Below are 24,818 nucleotides of genomic sequence, written 5' to 3' on the forward strand. Positions count from 1 at the left end.
AAGTCCAGTAAAGGTTAGTAAATACAAACTCATCATGTTTAGCTCAGGTAGCCTTTGAAAAGAGGATTAATGAAGACCAGGAGAATTCTCTGGGAGTATCATCCCTACTCCTGTTAACTCTTCATGACAACTTTGGTTTTGCCAGTGCTAGAAACAGAACACCAGGTCTTAATATGCACACAAGTATAATTATTCTTACTAAAGAAAATGCAAATATTGAATTTGATCGACATTTATCAGCTTAAATAAAAGTACTGTCATTTCAGGCCTTGATCAGGCTGCAAAGCCCTGCAGTAACAGTCCTCTAGCAACCCTTGCTTTCAAAGCAGGACAATTCCTCTGTTAATTTTACACAAGAACCAACACTGCTCTCAGTACCTACAAATGTGAACTCAAATCCAGTATATTTGACTATTTGCAGAATGAGTAGGATCACATTTCACCATGCTGCCAAACACTTGCCATTATATGATAAACTCCTCTATTTAAGCCAACCTACAACTTTGCCAAACTGCCATTGTTTGGGCTGAAATTTTACAAATTAGTGTCTGCTTCCTTGTTTTGTTTCTTCACTTTTTATTCATTCAAAACAGTGTATTTCACAAACATAAAGATTAATAGAAAAAAAAAGTTTTGTCTGGGTCAAAAAATTCGGGTACACTTTTCCTACTTTCCTTTTCCTTTAAACACCTTCCTTTGAGATGGAGACTTGAAATGAGACAGGGATAGTGGTGTAGCTGTCATTCCTGTGAACTCTACCCAAATTCAGCCAGTATGTTAATTACTTATTCCACAATCCCATTAGTAACTCAGAAATCAATGTTTTGAATCAGATAATTGAACCCTGTCCTAGAGGACTCAGATTCTACTAGAGATCTCTGTGTCATTTAAACTAAATGCTACAGAGAAGGTCATTAATTTTCCCAGTCCTTGGCATGTGTCTACAAGGAGTGATTTGCAGAAATACTTAGTGCCTGAAGCTGACGTGAAAGGCAGTGAAAGCTGCATTCTAAACAGATTATGAAGACAATGGTTTTGAAAAACTCCGCCTAGTAATCTCAGAACAGGTTCTTCCAAAAATTCCGCAGAAATTTGACTCTTAAAAAAACAACTAAAGAAAAAGGCCCACAAGAGTAATTTACTTTATTCTTACTCTGCATTTTATCCTGTGCATGCACTGCAAGCTCCCCTCCTTTGGAATCACGGTGCTTTACAGCATAAGTATCATGATGCAGGTTGGGCAAGAGGTGTCTCTCCATCACAAGAGTCAGAAACAATGTACAAGCAGCTCAGCATTTCCCCAGGGCAGCGACTGTGGCTGTAGGGCAGGTTTTCTCAAAGTATCCAGAGCCTGAAGCAAAACATCAAACGTGCTAGAGAGCATACCAGAACTCTGTATAAATATGTTCCATTGTCAAGATCCATGTATAAGTTTTCAGCCAGAAAACTGGCTTGTGAACTCCCATCTGCAGGATACATACTGCTCTGAGAACTAGCATTGCACTGGGTATTTGCCTTCAATGATCCACGGCCTGAAAAACAGGATAGCATAGGACTGCCCATGGTGATGACCGAGAGGAACATAATTTGGCTTTGTCAGCCAGTGTTGTGCCATGTCATTAAATTAACACACAAAATTAAACAGTGTGCACACATGTAACTCCAAACACTCTAACTGCTTTTTTCCCTTTCCTTTCCACATGTCTCAGTTCTCCTCTATCAAGTAACAGTGTTAGCTTGTCAGGGGAAGGACAGATGCCTGCTGTGTTTTCCTTTTCAGCCTCTAGTACACTGAATCCTATAAATGGATGCTATTTTTTTTTTAAGACATTAACAAAGCAACACAACTCCTAAAGCCTCCTTTAGTTCTATTTATTCTTCTCTGGTCATCGGTACTTGGAAACAAACATTCTTCCTGTCCACTGCTCTCCTGTGAAAGACCACAGTATCTATAGTTACTGGAGAAGAGTGTTTCAGTTATCTACGCTCCAAACCTTCCCATGCTTTACTTTTCAGCTTGTCCCAGAGGGCTTGCTCTCTCAAAGGACATCAGAACGAAGATTTCTCTCTTTCCAAAGGTAGCTACTAAAACTCTCTCTCCTCACTGGGAAGCTCATAAACTCTTAAGAGAATAAAATACCATGATTACATCTGAAACTGAAGAGCTGAAGAGTCACTTCTGATCAACTTACAGCTTCCAGACAACTTGCCAGGCTCCCCCAGTACAAGGAAAGAGGTGAGACTGCAACTCTAGCCCTAAGAAATGCTGTCAGAGAGCACAGGTTGAGTTTAAAAAAAAAAAAAGAAGAGCTACCAACTTCCCCAAAATAATTTTTTTCTTCGTATTTTTAGGCCTTCCTGCCAAAGAAAAGCATATTGGGCAGGTGGGACACACCACCACAAGTTGACACTGCGAAACTCTCACCGGAAGGATACAAATAGCATCAGAAACAGCATCTCAGTTTCCTTCAAAATATCCATGATTTTCTAAAAGCCCTAAGAAACAAACACCAGGATAATTCCTGATCCTAAGAATGGAATGGCATGACAGCGCAGGGGGAGGAGGACTATATCAAGAAAGAATCTTTCCTATTCCCTTCTTAAAGCATGACTGCTTACAAGAGGCAATCTCACACAAATACAAGATATTTTTGTCTGATCTTGCTCAGCTGTTTCTCCTTGGACATTTGAATACCAAATTTATTAAAAATAATACTGTATTTTTGGTTAGAGGTAGATTAAGAATTTTTCTCCTCAGAATCCATGAGAAGATACTTCCCTCTTTAGTTCAGTGGAGCAGCACAAACTTGTGGCTAAGAAATTTTGAGTGTAATTCTGAAAGGTACAAACAAACAAGCCGAAGTCCGAGTTCATGCAAAAAACCTCTCAGGGCAGCTGTTTATTTTATGTAAATCTTCCAGCTGTGCAAAGGTGCTCTAAAAAAACAAAGCACACTGCAGAAGAAAGGATAACAGCTCAACAAAACCTGCGGAACGGCAGAGTTCTTCCCTGGGGAGGTGAGGGGGGAGGCAGGAAGTCCAAGCCTGAGAAGCTGCTGTAGCACACAACACAGGGCAGCAAGACCCAGGACCTGAAACCCTGCTGGCAGATGGATATTTCAGATGGTTCATCTCAAGGAATGTGTTAAGAACAGCACGCAAGAATCCACTGAAGCATCCAAGTAGTCAGAGGATCGATATATTTTGCAGGTATGAATATCCTTCATCACAATCTGCTAGTGCTTTGTCTAGAAACTACTTGTCAATACACAAACATCCCTGCTTCCTAGTGATCCTATGTCACAGACCACCATCAGACAAAGCACTGCAGAAACATTTTTCTTTTGCAACTGATGAGTAATCTGGGAGTGAAAAATGAAAGCAGAATAGAAATCTGGTACAGAAAAATGGTATGTTTAAAAAAGTAGTAGAGAAAAGAAAGAATTAATCAAAACAAAACCCAAACTGAACTTTTCCTATAAATCAAAGATTTCAAAATACTAAACAATAACAGACTTAATTATGAAGAAACCTAAATGTGCAAAAATGAAAAGGTCAGATGAAGGTGTTTGAAGTATTATTAAAATGATGGTCCACCTGCAGAAGGTAGTTTTCAGATGCACTGACTACTCTGGACAATTTTATTTTATGCTCTCTCCATCTTTCCTTAGAGATATAAGTGAAAACCATTGTTGAGGAAAGCTGCAGAAACTTGGAATAAATAGGAAAGAGTAACAAGATGAGAAACAAGTCATTGCTAGACAGAAAAATAGAGAATGCAGAAAGCTGGAAAACCTGAAGCAAAATAACAAACGAACAGTTTAACCTTGTTGAGGACACTGGGACGCAGTGGTGATAACTAGGAACGCACATTGTTCTGGTCCTCTTTTATTGTAAGGAATTTATCACGGGCTCAACTTCTTGTCTGTCTTGGCTTTTTAAATATAAAAGCTCCTGTTTGGTAAATACATTCTCATCTTTAAAGCAGAATTATGGTTTGAAAGTTGACACTAAAAATAGCACTAAGGAGCTTCATATTCACATCTTCTTGATTTCTGTATCAATTTACTCGATTGCAACAGTCAAGTGTATGTTCTTTGGTCCTAAAGACTCAAAGGAGTTAATCCTGAAGAGAAGTTTGACAGGGTGACAGTTTTCAGTTTAAATCCATAAATTATAGTTGAAATCCATGTGTAACTGTAAACACATTATGTGTAAAGAACGAAGCATTCACAAATATTTAGCAATTCTCTTAAGAAAAGCAAGTATATGAGCAAAAAACCACCAAAATTAGAATAAGGAAACATAGAAAAAATAAAAAGAATACATATTCCACTAATCCATACTGGCATGCCAGGAAAACTTAAAGACAATTTGGAACAAACTTCACAAATTCTTACAATTAGGAAATACATGAGGAATAACATCATGAATAAGTCTTCAAATTAGCAAGTGACCAAGAAGTATACACTTTGCCAATTTCAGTTCAAATCAAAATACTTCATGATACAAGCATATTTTTAGTACTTTTACAAATAAATGAGTTCTTTGGAATAAGATTCCTCACTCACTAACATTCTCATTTTTTTCCTTGCCGTGTCAGAAACAGCCATTTCAAGATGACTTTTCCAAATCTCTAAATTGAAACGGACTTCACATGCAATTTCACATGCAATTTCATATGAAGTTGGAGTCTGAAAAAAGGACAAATATCTTTTAAATATGAATCTTGGAAAAGTTGTATTTGGGTTTTTTTTTTCCTTCACTTTAACGACTGTCTGAAGTAACTACTGCACTAACCTGATGACACACTTATTTATTATATTTTCTTATGCCTGTTATTCACTTTCTGGCAGTAATACAACTTCATTTAGCAATAGCTTGGACCCCTCAGTAAGGGAATGTGTACATAGTAGCACTCTAATCTTGCTGCCCAGCTGCTAAGACAGTCACATGAGTCACTTGCTGCCTTTAGAGCAACACACACCACTTGCTGAATTTAGAGACATTCTCTGTTTCTGCACTGGCCATAGACGTAAATTGAGTAATACCCTATCCTAACTACATACAAAACTCTCTAGGTGTTTGTTTTTAGGTTTTTTATATTTAAATCGGTAACTCAAAGAACATGTTTTTTACTAATGCAGTTAACAACCCAGCTCCATAAAACGATTTATGTACCAGTTTTCAGTGTTACCGCTCTCATACCAGTTGGGCTAACTTCAGCAATCAGTTCAAATGTAGGTAACTTCATCTAATTGTTCAGTGAAAATCCAGCCCTGGAAGGATGAAGAACTCTGTCTGCCAGGACGATTCAGTATACAGCTTTGGAACAAAACACTTTACAACAATTCCTTCCTTATCAGGATTTTAAACTGTGACTGTTTGGAACACCACCTTATTAAACAGTCTATTTAAAAACAATTTACATAAAGACTGGCATAGTTGCTTCCATACAGCTCTTCAGTCTACTAATACATGTAACTCCTTGTGGAAAATATTTTATTTACTAACATAATCTATGGGTGTTGTGTAGGAAGTACTATCTGATACTGTTTGGTGCCGTGCCTTACAGGAAAGCACAGTGAGAGTCAGTTCTTTGGACTATTGCTGCATCCGCAGTGTAGGCCCGATGATGTTTCATTTTCCTCTGTATCACATAATACTTTCTTTCCCGTATTCTCCCTCTGTCTCATTATGGCACCGTTCTTTGCAGATGGTTATATAGGGACGTGATCAGAGCCACAATGTATTGTGCTCTGGCCATATGTGTTTACTGACTACCAGAGTAACAAAACCCCACAGAGCCACTTCAAGGTACAGGGCTAATGCCACCAAACCTGAGGAGTCCTACATTCTATGAAACACACTTCTACATTCTACAGTCATTCTGCACACATTGCACACTCTACAGTCCAAAAATACACTGGCACAAATTCTAAAAGATGTTCCAGTGGGCCTAAAGAAGAAAGCAGTATATCAAACCTTAGCTAACTCTGTTAGTTTCAAGTATGGCCAAACTTTCCTTGAAACAGACTTCTTGCCAGTAGGAAATCACGGTAGGCAATGTCCCAACTTGCCAGTCAAGCAGTAGCACATTTTCAAGTTAAATATTCTAATCTGTCAGATAACATTAAATAGAATTCCATAACTAGCCAGAATAGAGTATCACATAGTAACAACTAACTAAACTTTTCACTCCTGTTGTATCATTCTGAATTAGCATTTTAAAAATAAATGAAAATGGTTACTTCTATGCTGTTTCAGGAAACTTTGCACTAAATTCAACTAAACACAAACAAATTCCTTGTATTGGTATTTATTACCTAATAAATTCTAGTCATTGGAGTACAAAGAGCCAGTCAACCTATGGTTAAATTTCAGATTTTCACACATACATTTACTGTTCTTAGAATCAACATCTAAGATTTCTGAAAACTAAAGATAAGACAGAACTATATTTTTCTGTTGCATTTTTTGCACTTTACAGAGTTTTCTGCCAAGTCAGTACTGCTGTTTCCCACGTCTGTGTGACTCTTTACTCAGCAACAGTATACAATTACAAACATTGAAAAGACAACTTCAGAAAACAAAGTGGCAGAGGAACATGGGGCAAGATTAGCAATTGAAACAACTAATCCAGATGAATCTCAGTCTCCAATCCATCTGGCATCAATTCTCACACTCCTTTATCTTTTCCCTAATCAGTACAGTATTCTATTCAGGTATTTGGTTATCACAACATAATATTCTCCATCAAAATTAGGAATTACTACCCTCCCACTGAGAAAAAATTTTTGCATGTCCCAGTTTTAATCATCAATTTGTCCCCAATAGCCAGAACACCTTAGAGCAGGCCAAAATATGCTGACATTTAAAACAATTCTTGGAAAAAAATTCTGCAATTTGATAATGAAGGCATTATGCATGTTATTGAGGAAGTTTCACTCCTTAAGAATTCAGTTTCACGGGTGTATTTCCGTGCTATCCTGAAACCTCTCAGACGGGCTCTTGTAAGAGGTAGCTGCTTAGAATAAAAACATTGCCTACAGAGTGATGTATGATGGCTTAGTGGATTAGGATGTTAAAAACATAATCTCTTTTGACACAGCTATTTTTAAGTGTTCTTAAAAAAAAATACAAAATGTTAATTCTGTTTTCCAGTAAACATAACTTTTGATCTGCTGAGTCAGACATGTTATGACTAATAATCACAGCAGGAATACAATACTATTTGTATTTTTTTGGAGGAAAAAGCATGAGCACAATTCTGTGCAAATAAGAAAAAAAAAATCACAGAGCAGAATTCAATTAAAGGCAAATACACCAGAGGGAAACTGTAGTTCTAAGAAAACAAAACACTTGTTTTCTTAGGTAATTTCCATATTTCTAGAAAGTCAACTCAAGAACCATGTAACACATACAGGTTTTAGAATATGTACTTTCAACACTGGACTAAAATACTTTGTGCTACTAAGTCAGCACAGTATCACTTTTCTATGTATCACTTTTAATTCTGAACGCAAATCCACAAAACCAACACTCACTAACCTTAGGAAGCACTTTATCATGCACTATCTGAGTGTAGCAGAAGAGCTTTGTGTTTGCACAGCTTCCAGAAATCATCATGGAAGGTTCTGAATACCTATGCATATCTAGGTTATGGATGTATATTGACACAATGTAATTCTTTTCTTTGATTGCGTTATGCTGGTTTTGTTATCGAAAACTACATTATTCTAAATTTTGTACATTATGTATTATAAGTATATTAATATACCAACATTCTTACTGAGGGATCCAAGCTATTGCTAAATGAATCTCTCATGACACCTAAGTATTATTTACTTCACAAAAAAATATCACCAGATTAGTACAGTAGTTATTTTTCTTTGCTTTCAAGACAGTTTAACATTTTTCAAACACTTTAACTTCACATGTGGTTACAGTAATTGCTCTTTCAAGCTGACAGGCTTGTAAAATCATCCTGAAGTGTCCATTTCTGATACTGCAGGAAAAAATTAAAATGCCAGTAAGTAAAGGAAGCATCTTATTCCAAATATTTAATTTATTTGTAAAAGCCAGAGTAAAGCTGTTCCCTGTTGACACTTTAGAAAGCAACCAATCCTTCACTGCTGGTCTGCTCCCTCCACATTCAGGACACTGTAGTTCCATCATTAAGCAGCATCCCCTGCCGAGAAGCACATGACTCTACTGTTCCATGATGTACCCTCAATGACCACCAGCTTCTGAATGAAGCTACAAAAATACTGGTTTTTACTTACTAGAAAAAGCCCTGAACAGCTTGCTTCTTACCAACCTGAAAGACCATCCCTTTCAATGAGTGCCACCAGAGACAATCTCAAATGGACATTACAATATTAAGAAAAAAAGTCATGGGGAAATACCACTTGCTCCTCAAGAAGCAACATGGATCTCTCACTCTGAGACAGGTTTATTATGTTGGCATTAGAGACCATACAGTTACCACTATACATTTACTAATGACCTACACAGAATTTGATAGATGGAAATGGCGATGTTTGGAAAGCATGAAATAGAGGCTTCGTATCTCAAAGGTCCACAGTGAAAATTGTTAGCATCCAGCTAGATTTTAATAAGCTTTGCAAGAGGAACCTGGGCCATAGATTTTTACTGAGTGTTCAGTTTAATTTGTTTTCATTTATAGTAAAGCACTGTTGAAGAGAAAAGGAAACTTTCAAATAATCTGGTCAGGATCAGACAGGAAAAACATCTCCCTCTTTCACCTACAAATTCTGTAGTTCAGATCATTCAGTAACTTTGCCAGCCACTGCAACATTAAAAAAAAAAAAAATCAAGAAACAAATTTCCTAAACAACTGACAAATGCAAAAAGTAGAGGATAAAAAAAGGATTAATTTTTTCACTCCCATATAACCAGTCTGAAAATACTCAAAGCGAAAAGACAGAACGTGCTCTTCGGGCCAGAACTCTGCCATGAACAGGGAGTGAAGTTTAAGTAATTTTGCCTACATCCTCTCTCAGATGTACCCCCAAACACCAAGTCACATCACAAAATTACTAATTGCTAAATAATAGTTAATTCATAAGTTAATTCACAAAGGCAATACTATCTTTGTCCAGGAGACCTCATAACCTTCCTAAAAAGGCCTCGGTGACAACAAGTTTGGATATGTTACCGAATTGTAGAATGGCCTGGATTGGAAGGGATCTTAAAGATCATGCAGTTCCAACGCCCCTGCCATGGGCAGGGACACCATCCACTAGACAAGGTTGCTCAAAACCCCATCCAACCTGGCCTTGAACACTTCCAGGGATGGGGCATCCACAGCTTCTCTGGGCAACCTGTTCTGGTGCCTCACCATCCTCACAGTAAAGAATTTCTTCCTAATGTCAAATCCAAACCTACCTTCTCTCAGTTTTACTCCTTGTCTTATCACTATACACCCTTACAAAAAGTCCCTTTCCAGAGGGTTAGCCAAAGTGGTGGCAAATTTTATATATATTTGGGAAGGAAAAATTAACAAATTAGTTAAGCTCTTTCTTCTTCAAACTACGAGTCCTACTATCTCAAAGTAAGAAATGGGATTTAACTAGTACTTTGCAGAACAGTTAACACTTGCAACCTGACAGCTAATTTCTGCCTGCCTTTTAGCTTTATTTGTTAAGCTACCTACATGAAACTTTCATTCTAAAACTACCTCCAAATACCAAACTACCTCCTTTAAGATGAAATTCAGATGCTTAGCAGAAGGGATTATTTGACCTTCAACCACAGTTCAACACCTAAAACTATGACAAAAATAGGGGACATTTAGAGCATTTATTAAATCTTTGAGGCTTTGCTCAGAGTTGAAAGACTTTCTATTGCTTGGTTCCTGATCAAAAATGGAACAAGCAGCACAATACTCAAGTACTTATTCAGACAAAACTTTAGGAAATTAAATTTGCTAATGAAGAATTATGGAGTTCATCTCAAGATAACTGAATACATTATCAATTTCAAGGTTGCAACATGACTATGTGACTGATATCACAAATTCACATGATTTAAATATTTTGAGAGGACTGAGGGGCAGTGATTTAAGTCACCAGAGCACCTTTTTGAGCACACCTGTCTTCTCACTTGAGGACTGAAGAAAGATCCTTTTTATGTTAAGTTGTTTTATTAGTCAAACCACAGGAAAACTGAAAATAATAACACATATTCAACCTCCCCAAAGTAAAGTATCTTGCTACTCCAATCCAATAGATGAGCAATCAATGCAGTTAAAAATGGTTTAAATGCACTTTCCTTTCAGTACAAATATTTAAGTATAATGAAGAGAAGAAGTTTGTTTTACATGATGCATAGATAAAAACTGTACTAGAAACTGAAATGTATTTCTCAAGGTGGACTTAACTTACTTGTTCTCAAATATTCTGAAGTGGCCAAGTTTTCAAGGGTGAAATAATATACTACAGGGGGGACCTCTAAAACCATTTTTTCCTCAAGAAACTTATTTCACAGTTTAATATTTCTGAAGTATAATCTAGATTTCTGTTTGCCTTCTACAGCAATTGATACTAGGAGTGTGTTTGAGTATTTCTTATGAGAAACAGTGATAGTACGTATTTGACTAATGCTGCAAGACCTGACACCTTTTCCTCATAGATTAGTTTAACATTCATCCAGTTAGGGATTATTCCCATTACCCAAACATCATTATGATTAAGTTTTCTGTGTTACTCTGCACTCAGTTTTTCTACTTGTATCATCATCAGCTCAAGTTAATTTCACAGTATTCCTTGGCACAATTTTTGTAGTACAAAAATTACCAATAGCTAAACTTAAAGGGGCACAAATTGATTCTGAGAGAACAAAAGAGTTTTAAATAAGTTAAAGAAGTGCTGGGTTCAGAAAAGAGTGTATCTAAAAGAAAAGGATACACTCAGGCAGCTAAGACAAAAAACCCTTTAAAATTATAACTGGGAAAACATTACATTTTACAAGTAATGAGAAATTAAACAAGTTTGATATAAATATTTCACATATATTTTTTAAAGCAATTTCAACACATACTAAAACCAGCCTGAATAATTAGGATAATTAACATATTAGGATCTTGGTTAACTTTTTAAGTAAAAAATAATGTAACTTTGTTGTTTAGGAATAGAACTGATTTCATTGTACTGGTATGCTTATAACTGTACTTAAACACCATTTAAAATAGCATGTAGCAACACCATCCTTTGACAGAAGCAATAATATTTTTATTACTTTTTCTGAAAATGATTAAAATATAGCCATAAGCGATATGTTTGTGCTGGGGCATAATTAGGAGTGGTTTAGTCTAAGCATAATCCTAGTGTTCAAAAGAATAAAAGAAAACTTCAAATCACAGATGAAAAAAACCTTAAAGATTTAAGTAACTGGCATTTATGTCTAAGCTCTTCTCTAAGCCAGGTGGTTCAATGTTTCATAGTGTCCTAGATGAAACAAATTATCCAAGTACTGACCACACTAACTCCCAGTGGACAAAACAAGTTTGAACAATATTATGTTTAACTTTTAAACAGAACACAAAAGTCTGACACTATTTCATGTTTGTTTTATTTTAGCTTAATACACATCTTAAAGTACTTGGGAGGAGAAGAGCACCAGAAACTGATAGCAGGTAGCTAACACCATAAATTTACACCTTTGTAGTCTACTGTCTTATGAAAACATAAGAACAGTGGAAGGCAATTTCTACTTTTATATATTTATATGGTATCTATACTTTCATGTGATAAATGCAATATTACTAAGCCTTGCATGTAGACAGCTGCAGTAAATGCAAAATAGTATAGATGAAAATTCCACACGTGACAGTAAGAGTTTGAAGAAACTTAACATTTACAAACTTGTAAATGTTTTATTACTAACTATACTGGCTTGATTGAAATTTAATAGCAAGCTGCCAGAATCTCTCTTTTTGCCTTTCCTCTAAAAAGATCTCTTTAAAAAGATATTCCTATACCTCAGTTGATTCAAAAGACATGATATTGTCAGATGTCTCCTTAAAATGTGTGCATGTTTGAACCTATCCCACATATAAATGTAACATTCATGATAAATACATACACCACACAGTAAACAGTTTTATTAGAAGTGACAAGCACTTGAGACAGTAAAATCTGATTTGCATACACAAGATCTTTCTGCTGTTCAAACACGTCGTATAGTGAGATCTCATTAATTCAGAATCAGATGATTTGCAGTGTTTTTTAGAAAACTCATGCACTAACAAATCTGATACGCCATAGGACACAAATACATACTCAATATATGAAGAGGGAAGGTAAGTTTTCTGACATCCTCCTTCCTTTTTGATTATTTGGCAATTCACAGTAAATGTGCATAAGGCAAAATCAGCCATTGACATCTTATTTCATAAGAAATACTTCACACTTTGCAGACTGCCAAATCTGATGTGACTCACAAGCATAAAGAAAAGCTTTTAAGGTTAGAGATACACAGTGTCAGGCTACTGGTAAATTACCTGCACAATACGTAAGTAAATCTACGTGCAAACTGTACGGCTAAATTGTATCAAATAAAGTATTATTACAGCAATATGGAAGAGATTATTATTAGTTATCCTAACTTTAGTGAAAAAACAACTTTGACAAATAATTCCCTTTAAACACTTTCTAATCTGATTTCTAGGGATATTCTCCTTGAGAGAGGAATTTAGCACATTAAGTGCAAAAGAAGATTATAGCAATTCAGTTTACTGTAATAGACACTTTTTGCATTTTTCCAAGTTTCTTTACATAGTTATTTCTTAATTGCATCTGATGGCAATTCTTAGGTTTTACTTTCCTGATTCCCACTTGACTTTCTCAAATCTGATTTGCGCTATTTTACTTCAGAGTTTTGAGTTACTGTTGTATGCATTATGGCCACACTTGTCTACATTCATTTTTTCTATCTCAGTTTTTGGTTTTATACTAGCTCAGACCTGTGGGGTTTTTTTTCTCTCTTTCCTTTCCTCTAAACAAATACACATTGGGCTACATTTTATTTTCTTTGTGCCTCCCTGTAAGTCTATAAAAAACCACTAGGGCTGGTCATGAATAAAATAGCCCATCACTCTGGCCATGTATTTTAATGTATTTGACAAGGTATCTTGATACTCTGGACAGACAATGAACCAGGAAGGGGACAGAAGAAGGCTACAGAGAAGGCTGTAACAGAAACTGATTTATTCCTTCAACAGGAGAATAACTATATATCCTTTCCCACTCTTCACTGTCAAGAATGTACTTATACAGTCATCTCAAACCCCTGACATATATGGTGGTTAATTTTAACACCATGATCCTAGAGTAAGCATTTACCAGACATGAAGGGTCCATTTAAATATCAAAAATTTTAATACATCCTGCAAGAAGGCCCCATCCTTTAAAACTGTTAGCAGACAACTACTCTTAAAAGCATGCTATATCTTCCCAAAACACTCCCTCTAGTTCTACGAATTTTTGCTATTTGTCCTAAGATGAGACAGTAACAGGTGAACACTGACACAGTTATAGATAGAAAACACTTTAACAAGACAATCTAAACAAAAGTACAACTGAACCTGCAGTAATGATGACCAGTTCTGCTTAATACTAGGTTTTCTGAACTTGCATACAATTAGGATCTTTTGCATTTGATATTTGGTGGACAACTGTTCATTTAAAATGCATTAGTAACTGCAAGCTATGCAATTTCAGATAAATGGTCACTATATTCCTTGGAAAAAAAAAAGCATCTGTGTAAGTGATTATACTGAGAGTTAATCAATGTTTTACATTCAAGTTATGAGATCCCACAATTTAAAAATCAATATAAATTGAATTCAATTCTAGATGTGGTTTTTTTGATTAGAGGAAAAATACACAATTGTCTATTATCAAAATGCTCAAATAAATGCAAAAAAAAAAATCCCCTATGCTTCAGATATTTAAACATTTTATATTTGATCAATACAAATGTTACTTTGTTCTAATATTTGAATTATTTTTAAATAGTTTTTTAAGGCTACCTAAACATGTGGTAATTGGTTAAAGATGCTTAGCAGTTCAGTGGATAAATACTGCACATTTCTTTCAAAAGCTCTGCAAGCTAAATCCTTACTAGTAACAGATATTTGGAGAATAACTCCCTGAAAGCAAGTTCTCTGTCACTTCAGTGGTGGTCACTGCTAGCTCCTTTTAACTCTGTGCTGATTTGAGAATGGTCTAAGTCCTTGAACAGATTTCATGTTTTCCAGAATATTTCCCCTTGGAAGACATATACATTTGTTCAAGAACCCTACCAAAAAGTATTTGTTCACAAAAACTAGTTTTAGCAACATAAGAGGTTATAGATAGAAAATTTTAAAAATTTATGGTTTACACTCTGAAGTGAAAACATCTATTTTAAGAAAATAACCTTGAACAGTTACAAACAGTGGTTTATTTAGAACATGAGCAGTACCCTCTTTAACCCATTAATTTTAAAACATATGCAATACCCTGAAAGGAGGAGACTTTAGAGCACCATTTTGACTAACCAGCTGCAGAGATGGACAACCATTAGAAGTGGCTGCACTTTGTATGCAGTGTCTTTTGGAATTACACAAACTTTTCAAGGGTTTATTAATTTAAATCTCAAAAGTCCTACACTGAAAACTAATTTTTCAGGATAATTACTAAATTAAAAGTACACACCAAGAGACACATTTGAGCTAAGCATTCCAGGAAAGCTGAATGCGTGTCACTTTAGATTCCTGTATTTGCTTGTACTGCTGTAGAATACTGTAGTTATTAATTTTTAAACATTATTGAATAGGATTGGTAAGTCTCTAAGAAGGATTTTAATACATTTACACCTCTCCAGTTTACCTAGAAAAAGCAGGATAACTTTACCAACACCAGCCCATAGTATTTGTTTCCTCAGGTGTTTTAATTTTAGAAAATCTTGAAAAAAATCAAACTGTGTCATGTATGGAATCAGACCAACAAATAATACAGAAGATCATCTTAACTCTTAGAACTAAGGAAGTTTTGAAAGTTATTTATATTTTTATTTAAAAACCACCTCACCGCTGTAAGAATAATTCTATTTTCTACAAGAGAATAAGTTTGTAAAAAAATAATCCTAAACAACATTTTTTCTGCTATTATTATCACCATCTGGATTATACCTTAAAATTAAATCCAGTTTAGAAGAGTATCAAATTCTGAGAGAACACCCTTTCCTCCTTCTCCACCCTAAGTCCTGAATTTTGTACTATGGTTGGATACACAAAATTTACTTTGTAATACATAGCTGTAAATCAAGAAAGATACTCCACAACACTGCTTCTTTCACATTGTTATTACCAGTGCCTATACCTAATTTCAGCAATAAAATATTAATGATTAAAAAGCTCTTAATTAGGTAAAAATGTAGTAACATGTTAAACACTTCATACTGATGGTCACAGACACAGCATTTGAAGAGTTCTCAGTACCATTAACCAGTTCATTTAAGTTAGTTCTGCACATCTACTACTATTTGTCTATCTACCCTGGTACATTAGAACTACCAACATATGGTGAACTGCTATTAATTTACCAAATTTCAATGCATTCCAGGGTAACGTTACTTCAGTCAATAAAAATAATAGATCAGTTTAAGAAATATTCAGAAAGGAACTTTTAAAGTCTGAATTCTTACTAACTATAAAAGAGATCTCTAAACCATAAAAGGCAATTTTGGAAAAATGTTCAATATCATTCCTTTATACAAACTGATCAATCTTTTTTCTTAATGACCCTTTTTTCTAGCCTAAGAGTCACTGAAAAACCTTGAGATTTCTTCCCAAATCTTTTAACCACAAGGCTATCCTAGGCAACAAGTTTCTTTGGTCACACTTGCAGAAAGGGTACAGATCACTTGCAAGCACATGCTATTCAACACAGAGGGCTACCACAACTCATACTCAACTTCCACAAATTCACAGAAAACACATGCTGAAATAGTCTCCCTCCAAGCTCTCTACCCCATCTTCCCTCTCAAGAACCACATACCTGTATTCAGTTTTCAATCTAGAACTGAATACAAGGACTACAAAAACAAAGCAAGTGTAAAGGAAACATTGCAACTCCTCATAAAGATATCAAATTGCCATGTTAAGAGGTGATGCTAATTTTTGAAAACAGGATATTCAAAAATAAAATTAAAATACATAGGAGATAATAGGGACAAGCAGAGCATTTTGCATCATTACAGTTAAACATTCACAAGTTAAAAATTAAGAAAAAAACCAGTATCAGCCAGAACCCACGCTAAAAGCATACATGCATACACACATGCAGACATATACATGAAACCAGACTGAAGTTAGGATGACTTTTCTTTCTCTAAACAAAGCCAGAGGTAATTCTTCCAAGTGATGTTATAACTACACTGCTAAGGTGTACTTGTAAAGAGCCCCTACTCTGGCCAATTAAAACCTACAGTTATTTTTCACTATTTTCAAAACCTCTGGGGATGATTTAGGAGATTTAGGTATAGAACAAACTTTTGAACAAACTCAGGTGTTCCCAACAAAACTGAATGTATTCAAAAAAAAAATAACACACTTCACAACTTCTACAAAATGTCTGTGAAATTGCCCTACACACAGAGAATTCATCTCCTCCCAGAGAATTTACAGCTAGCAGAACAGCACTAGATCTTAATACTACACAACCTGAGACTATTTCATTTCTGCAACATACATTCCAAAAAACATTCTCCAAAACACAGCATTTTAATTAACACACCAAGAAAACTCCCATGAAGACCTGCTACACACAAAAGAATTGCTTTGATCCCAACGATTCTGCACGTTTCCCCCTGTTATCCTTCCTTAGTTTATCAGACTAGAGCCGATTTGATATCTTTCCATTAAAAAAAAAAACAAAGAACCACCCCTCTGCTAGAGGCAGAGGTGCTGCAGAGGTGATGATAACCCTAGGAAAAGAGAAGCTGTCTCTTTAAAATGCCCTGCTATGTCCCTGATCCCACGTGGAACCAACATCAGCAGCACTTTCGCATTAACTTCAATGTGAGGCGAGATGAGGCATCATTATTTTGTATAAATAACACGAGGAGACTGCAGAATACATTCTTTGTAGGAGACAAACAGGTGAACTAAACGTGCCAGGGAAATCAGCAACCACCCGCAGATGAGGTGCCCTGCCCCTGAGCCCTTTCTGCTCTCCCTATGGAGCATTAGCTCAACCCCACAGCACTCTGAAGAATCCAGTGTAAATAGAGGAGTGAGCCACCAAGAAAACTTGAAATTCAAAAGCAACGAAAATGCACTTTATAAACCGGAAAGGTTTACTCTTTGCCTCACACATCCTAATTAGATCAGGAAAGTGACACTACAAAGGCATTACATTCCGGTCCGAAAAAAAAAAAAAAAAAAAAAAAAAAGAAGGGGGAAAGAAAAAGAGGAAAAGAAAGGAGCCCCCATCTCCCCAAATCCCCCAAACACACACCAAAAAAAGCATTAAAAAAGGAAGTTATAAAGCACCACATACAGCATTTATCTTATCTAGGATCACTCCGCATTACCCCCAAGTTACACACTTTCTGCACCATCATCTCCCCCTACCTCTCTGTCCTGAAAGGGATTTTCACGTTTTCTCATTGTCGGTGGCGAGTTATAAGAGGCTTTTGCCTTTCTAAAGAATTCATCAACAAAAAAAAAATAATAAATATTAACTCCTTGCTCCCTGAAACCTTAAAACGGTATCGGGAAGACACGGGTTTTATTCTGTTACCTTGAGGAAGAAAAGGGGGAGCAGCCCCGATTTTTAGGTATTTTTTGGCATTTTTTTCTGATTTTTATTTTCTTATATGCCTCAGTTCTCCCTCCATTTTGGTTGTTTATGATACTGACAACAAGCTGTCCCTGCTCTCTCTCTCTCTCTCCGGATCTCTCCTGCTTTCAGTTAGCAAACCCCCCTCCCCAATGCAACACGACTCAGCACTTACTTGGGTTCACACTTTTCTCTAAACACACACCGATGGGGAAGGGAAAAGCTCCTGGGCTACTCGGAGGGGGAGAGCAGGCAAATTCGTTTCTTTATTACGAAAAAAAAAACTTTTGTCCAAAAAACGACTGGAAAGGGGGGTCGAGTGCCCCAAAGTCACTCCGGATTCCCCCAAAGACGCAGCCGCCAGGTCCGGGGGACACCCCACGGGTAGCCGGGTCCACGGGGGAAATTTCTGTGCGAAATTTGTCCGGTTTGAGGCGGTGAGCGAATTTATATTAATTTTTTCCCTCATTTTTCGGCACCGCGGTCTCTAATGTCTTCCGCTCCCTCTCTCGCCGCTCTCGCCGCTGTCACTGCATTCACAGCACAGGCTCCGGAGAGGCGAGGAGGGGAGGGGGCGGCCGCGCCGCTCCTGCCCCTGCCCCTGCCCCGCGGCCCCGGGCCCGGCCCGCCGCGGGGGTCGGCGGCGGGCACCCCGCGCCCTCCTGCCGTCCCCCGGGCAGCCCCGCCGCCTCGCCCGCTCCTCGCGAACCAACAGAGCGCCGCGGGGAGGGAGGGGAGGAGTGGAGGAAACTCCTGAGAGAGGTTTTTCTGAAAATCATCTCTTTCTCCCTCCGAGGGAGGGGAAGGGGGGTGGGGGGGGGGGCACCGCTCGCCTCGCCTCCCCTCCCCTGCTTTTCCCCTCGGGGGGGTTCCGACGCGGGGCGACGGGGGGCTGCGGGAGATGGGGGGAGAGGGATGGAAGGGAGGGATGGTTAACACAAACTTTTCCTCACTGCTCGCTGCTCCTCTCTCCTCTCCCCCCTCCTTCTCCTCCTCCCCCTTCATAATTTAAATAACCCTGATATTTCCCTGCTAAACCCCGGCGCCTGCCCCCCAAACCCGCAGCAGACTCACCGCGGGAGCCTCAGCATCCCCTCTGCGCCCCGTTTCCACCCTTTACAGTGTTCTCCGATTTTTCTGTAATTTTTTCCCCATATTTCGGGCTGGACGCGGCGGGCCTGGAAATTGTTTGCTTTCCCGTCTTTCCAGCAGCCATTGTAGTGTATGCGCTGCGGTGCAGCCCAGCCTGCCGCACACGCCGCGCCCACACCGCCCGCCGCCCACACGCACCGCGGGTTGGACGCCTCCCCCAGTCAGTCAGGGCCGCGGCCGCGCCCCGCCGCCGGCGCCTGCGGACCGCGCCGCCCGCCCCGTTGGTGGAAGGAGGCGCCGCTCACGGCCGGGGCGGGCGCGGCGCCGCCGCCATTGGCGGCCCGGCCGTGCCACTCAGCGCCTCCGGGGCGTGGGCGGCGGCGGCGCGGGGCCGGGGGGAGCCGCGGGGCCGGGAGCGGGGTAGGCTGCGCCCGTACTTAAGCGCGCTGCCCGAGCCGCTGACGTCTTTCGAATTGGAGCCGGGCTGCCCCCCTCCCGCCCCGGGCTCCCGCGGACACGGCCGGGGACGGAGGTGAGTGCCGCCGGCGGCGACCCGCGCTGTGCCCGCCCGCCGCTTCCCCTTCCCGGCCGGCGAAGGGAAGTCTCGCTCGACCTTCGCCGCCCGCGGGCCGGGGCAGCCCCGCTCAGGCCCGGCGGCGGCGCGGCCCGGGCACCCCTCCCTGGCGGCAGGTGGTGCCGAGAGGAGGCGGCGGGGGCGGCCGCGGGGAACGACCCGGGGCGGGGGAAGGGGCCGCCGGGCGCCTCCGGCCGCTCCTCCGCCGCTCCGCCGCCGGGGGAAAGCAGCAGCCGGGCGGGGGGCGCCGGCCTCGCCTCCGCACCTGGACGGCCCCCGGCCCTCCCTGGGAAGCTGAGTCGGGCAAGGCGGCAGGTCCGCGGTGCTGAGCGCCCGGGCCCGCCGGCTGCCTCCTCCCGCCTCCCCCGCCGTAACAGCGATAAAAGCCGTAGGATTTTTAGTACGGCCTTGGCTCCAGGGGTCAAAGTTTTAATAAGCTGGTCTGTATTGCAGCATAATTGGCGAATTTATATCCAAATGTGTGCATTTAAAGCAGACCAAACGCTTTTCAATGGGAGGGAGCCTGTAGAAAAGTGCCCTGATGGTTTATGAACTGAAAAAGCCCTAGGGTTAAAGAGTGCTAGCAACAGCCCTAGTTCTCTGTGGTACAGTTTACAACTGTTAATGTGTTAAAGCATAATTAAGAACTGTGGAATAGACAAGCCTTTGGTTGTGGTTGGGCTCTGACCTGTAGTCCGAAAGCAGGAAGGGAAGCCCGTACATGTGCAAAACCTGGGAGGAGGGGGAAGCTCGCTTCCTGTCCAACTGCTCATTCAGTCACACAGCGGCATTTCGGTGTGACCTGCCTGCCCTTCCAGCTGATAATGTTTCAAGTCCTGAAGTACTGCAGGGAGGGGGAGAGAGGACGCAGGAGCTATCAGACCTTTTGGGTAGTACTAAGAACGTTTAAGCATTTGCCTGCTCTAAGCTACTCGTCTTTATTAGAACCTGAACTGCCTGTTCGTTAAGTAGGTGTTTAATGGATTGTGTGCGTTGTTCCTTAGACCGGGCATGGTTGCAGCCTCTGGTAAGTGAAATCAAACTTAGTGTTAAGTGCAGTTTGTTTAAGGAACGCTGATTGTGATGGCATATCCTATGACTCACAAGTATTCTTTCAGAGAGTAACTCTGAAGTCAAACTACCACTGAACCACCTTAAGGCATGTCTGCTTAGGTGGTAATATCAATGAAATGCAGAGTTATAACACAGACACAAGCAAACATTTAAAAGTCTTGTACTGTTGTGGTGACTTAGGTGAGGCATTGTAGTATGCTGCTTTTGATTCTAAGTTTTCTCCTCTCTCCTCCTTTTTGAAGTCTGGGATGATGCTCATATACCTGCTTGTGTTTCCATTTGAGTTGGAAGTGCCTGATCAAAAATACGCTTCCACCCACCAAAAAAGAGAACATTTGCCTAGCTTCTGAAATTACCTTAAGCACTGGATAGTTCTCAAAGGAAAGTGAAAGCATTTCCTGATGCCATTCATTAAAAGGCCTATTTGCAGAAGATGATCATATGGAAAGCAAAGAGTACTCCAAGCACCAGGAAAGTATATATGCACAGCTTGTAAAACCTAGGGCTTGTTTGCTGGGAATAGCTTACCCAATGAAGAAACCCTATCTAAAATATGGTTTTCTATGAGCTTCACAGAGCAGTATTTGGTTTTTTAATCTAGTATCAAGCAAAATGGGCTTTTTACCACAGACTTGCAGTTATCATTCCCTAATGTGAATAGAAACAGGTCTTAGTTAAAATTAGCATCAACGTTTTTTGGGAAAATAAACAACAAGATCAAGCTCAGTGTCCTTCATCAGCAGTACTTTAATTTGTGCTCTCTGTCCTGTGTGTCTGATTGCATTGATTCAAGCAGTCCATCTGGTCAATATTAATTTATTTTTGGTTAGATTTAGTATTTGTTTGGAACAAATACCTGCATCACCACATGTGTGCTGGAGGCAATGTATAGGAAGCAGTAAAGGAAAAGAGGGTCTGCTGTTCATCTTGATGTCATCATCTTGGATCAGTGTAGATTCTTGGCACTGAACTCTGTCTCTCAAGCTTACAGTTCCTAGAGCCAGTGTCAAACTACTAAATGGTAAAAAATGTGATTCAAGCTGTCATACACAGTGTAAGTGGGTCTGGTCCCACCTTGCGGTGAAACCAGTTCTTTTTCTATTAAATATTTGATACAACAACACAGGAGATAGTTGGGCACTTCTTGTACCTGAGAAAGCTCAGTGAAGATACAGATGTGATCCAGCTAAGGAATAGGAACAAATCTGGAAAAGTTTACTTGTGCATTCCTCCCACATGCTATTAATTGAAGTTTCTACAGTGTGTTGGCTGTGAGCAGATCCTATGGAGCTGTTTCTCCTACACATGGTCACTTCCTCCATGATACACAGGCTCATATGAGAGCTGCTGCAGTGGCTCCACTCTCAGCAGGAATTCATCAGGGAGTAAGCAGTCTTGGTGATGGACTACATTTGCCAGTGTTGTCTTGCCGTTACTGCTTTTGAAATAACACTTTGCAAAAGAAATTTGGGGTTTATTTGGCTTTTTTAAAGATAACCAAACTGTGTGTTACTAGAAGGCCTTTATTGCATCCTGAAGTTCAGACTTAATCCTGAGTTACTGTTAAAAGTAGATATTTAACCTGTTTATTTTCCCTTTCTAGCCAAGGTACGAGTGTCTGTCTAGAATGTCCAGGCATGCAAAAAAGCTTAGAGATCACGATATAAATCCATGTCTAGTGGTAAGATGATCAAATTGATATTTGTCTGTACATTTCAGTGCTAAATAATGCACTTTATAGACGACTGTTTTGTGGATAACATACTTTGCATGATAGCACTTTGCGTTAAAAGTTTCTTAAGACACTGAAGATGTGAAGGGCTGAAAATCATCCATTATAATAAGCATGAAATAACAAGTAATTTCCCATAAATAGGATTAATGCAAATGATAGCAATCTCTTAAATTTTCTGTCCCTAAAACCAGAGCCTGAAATCCTGGTTAGACAAGCTTGGTTATTTTTTAAAAGTCTTTTGTGAGTTATACCAAGCATCACAGTAAACAATTATTCTGTGGACTCTGTATTTACTGTCTAAAGACATTAAGTATTCTGTTATCTCCAAATGAAATCACTGTTTGGAAGTACTGACTATCCTTTGTAATAGGTATTCCTTTGCTCTCTTTGATAGTATTCTTTAATCTGAAGAGCTGACTCCTATCTTCATAGATATTCTGGGACTTTTTAAAATATTTAAACACTGAGTACAGTAACTTCCCTCAGCTCTGAAGTATATTTTCCCCTATTAAAGGAAACAGATGCCACTACAAAATGTATGGATGACAACAACTATAAGAAGGATATGTGTACTGATTATTTTTTGAAGTACAAAAACTGCAGAAAATTCTGGGTAAGCACAGTAAACTTTCTGAATTTTATTCCCTTCTTTGCTTTGTGTACATTACTTCTGACATGCTGCTTTCTGAACCCTTCAAACTTGGTTAATGCTGACTGCTGCTGTTTTTACGGTAACTTACCAGCCCAGGTAGTCTCAGTGTGTGTTGCTGGAAGACTTAAGGACATGCACATCAAAGTACTTCACTTGATTGTTCTGAGTTTACTCACTTGGATTGTGAGTCAGTGTTCTTGCAGTACCTGATGTTTTCCTCTGATTTTGAGTCACATATTTCTAGTAATAAGTTCTCTTTTAAACAGATGCAGAGAAAAAGTTCTGAGGCAAGATAGGGAGGGCTATCTGGTTTCCTACTGGCTTGGATCATGTTTACGTCAACCTAATATAAATCTTAGGAAGAATTCAGTCTTATTTGGTGATAGAGAAGTATCATGAGGAACTATGTGCAGTTAAAGTGTTTTCTGCTGTTTTCTTTCCTTATACCATCATAGTAAAGAGATTGTAGCATAGCCTTTAAATACTTGTGCGAATTACAAAAAAAAAGCTATTTACAGACAATTGTGCACTAGTCTGACATAGTGTAATGGGAATACTGATTGCACTGTATTCTGAAGCAGCAGGGTAAACTATCAGGTATCTTGAACTAAGAAGTAGTATGTGTAGTTATCAGCTAATCAGATTTAGAGTACCTGGGTCTTGATATATCAAGCATTTTTCTATTAAAGAATCTTGATCATTCAGAGCTCAGGAGCAGAGATTCTGTGAAATCTGTTCTCATGGTCACTTTGTTCTATTTTCAGCATGGAATTATGATGCAAAGGAAGAGAAGTGGTGTAAAACCAGAGATGCCTTCAGCAGAAGAAAGAAAGAAAATTTTGGAAACAATGGGGAAGCCCTACTGACTAGAAACCTGAGTTGATTGACTGTTTTCACTGTACTTGTGAAGACTTAGCAGCAGCAAGTTACCGTTCTATGAACTGGATTTTACAGTTGCCGAATCTTGGATTAAAATAAGATGTTAAATTTTGAAATGTGTGAGCCTTCTAGGATAGAACTCTTTCTGGGTTTATTCATACTTCCTGTCATTGGGAACTTGGCCTCTTTATTGGAAGATGTGGGCGTCAATGCAACTTGTGTAGAAAGTTTTGGAAGTAGAAACTACCTTGCTGTGAAATGCTAAGTATAAAATTAATGGGACTTGCAGAAAGTCTCTTTGAAAAGATGGGGTTGGTGAGCATTGTAGTGTGGTTCTAAGACTGGAGCAGGTTTAGAAACTGGTACATGCAGCATGTTTTTTGCATTCAGCTGTTCTGCTCAATAGTATGGATTTACCATGTGTGATTTTATTGCTGTTTTCACGTGTTCTATTCTGTTCCCAGATTAAATAAGACTCTTCATGAACTAAAATCCTTAATCCAGCAAACTTGTCATTAGGTCTGCCACTGCACTCATCAGTGACAGCAGAAGCTTGCAGTAAATCAGATCTGCAAGCTTTGCTAGTTAGAAGGTTAGAGAGGCTGGTGAAGATAAAACAGAACTCCTCAGGTCTGAGCTGAATAGTAATTTCTGTGGATAGTAAATGGATACTTTGGTGGCGGGCAGATGGGGGGGACTTGCAGACATGTAAACAGATCCTCTGAGTGACATGGCAGGTTTAACTATAGTACATCTATCTAACACTCTGGACAGCTGAAACCCTGGGTTGGAAATGCTTACTCATACAAGACTACAAAGCTCAGTTTAAACAGGTAATCTAATCTTAAATAAGGTTGATTCCTTAGCTAAATTGAACAACTAATAAGTTTAAACAGGTTGCTGTCTAGTGGAAACTGGTTTTTACCTTTTACCTTCTGGTGTCCTGCCTTAAAAGCTTGCA

General features: G+C 39.1%; 2 protein-coding genes across 2 annotated transcripts in view; one reads left to right on the forward strand and one right to left on the reverse strand.

Annotated features, from left to right (window-relative positions):
• PLAG1 (PLAG1 zinc finger) overlaps positions 1-19,061 on the reverse strand; it is a 47,531-nt gene extending 28,470 nt beyond the window's left edge. Inside the window, exon 1 of the mRNA XM_082277158.1 lies at positions 18,926-19,061. The gene's annotated coding sequence lies outside the window, so the exon portion shown is untranslated. The remainder of the gene's footprint in view (positions 1-18,925) is intronic.
• Positions 19,062-19,528: 467 nt separating this feature from the next.
• CHCHD7 (coiled-coil-helix-coiled-coil-helix domain containing 7) lies at positions 19,529-24,349 on the forward strand. Its single transcript, XM_082298076.1, has 4 exons — positions 19,529-20,544; positions 22,195-22,272; positions 22,841-22,939; positions 23,743-24,349. The coding sequence occupies exons 1-4, from the start codon at positions 20,497-20,499 to the stop codon at positions 23,842-23,844; spliced, it is 327 nt and encodes a 108-aa protein (XP_082154202.1). The 5' UTR covers positions 19,529-20,496; the 3' UTR covers positions 23,845-24,349.
• The last annotated feature ends 469 nt before the right edge of the window (positions 24,350-24,818 follow it).

The sequence above is a fragment of the Coloeus monedula genome, assembly GCF_965178545.1.
Source record: "Coloeus monedula genome assembly, chromosome: 1".
Taxonomy (NCBI): domain Eukaryota; kingdom Metazoa; phylum Chordata; class Aves; order Passeriformes; family Corvidae; genus Coloeus; species Coloeus monedula.

Bases quoted from the DNA above. Each gene is read 5' to 3' on its own strand.
- CHCHD7 (XM_082298076.1), top strand. From the start codon at position 20,497: ATGGATTGTGTGCGTTGTTCCTTAGACCGGGCATGGTTGCAGCCTCTG. The intron at 20,545-22,194 runs GTAAGTGAAATC...TTCCCTTTCTAG, and splicing joins GGGCATGGTTGCAGCCTCTG to CCAAGGTACGAGTGTCTGTC. The intron at 22,273-22,840 runs GTAAGATGATCA...CCCCTATTAAAG, and splicing joins ATATAAATCCATGTCTAGTG to GAAACAGATGCCACTACAAA.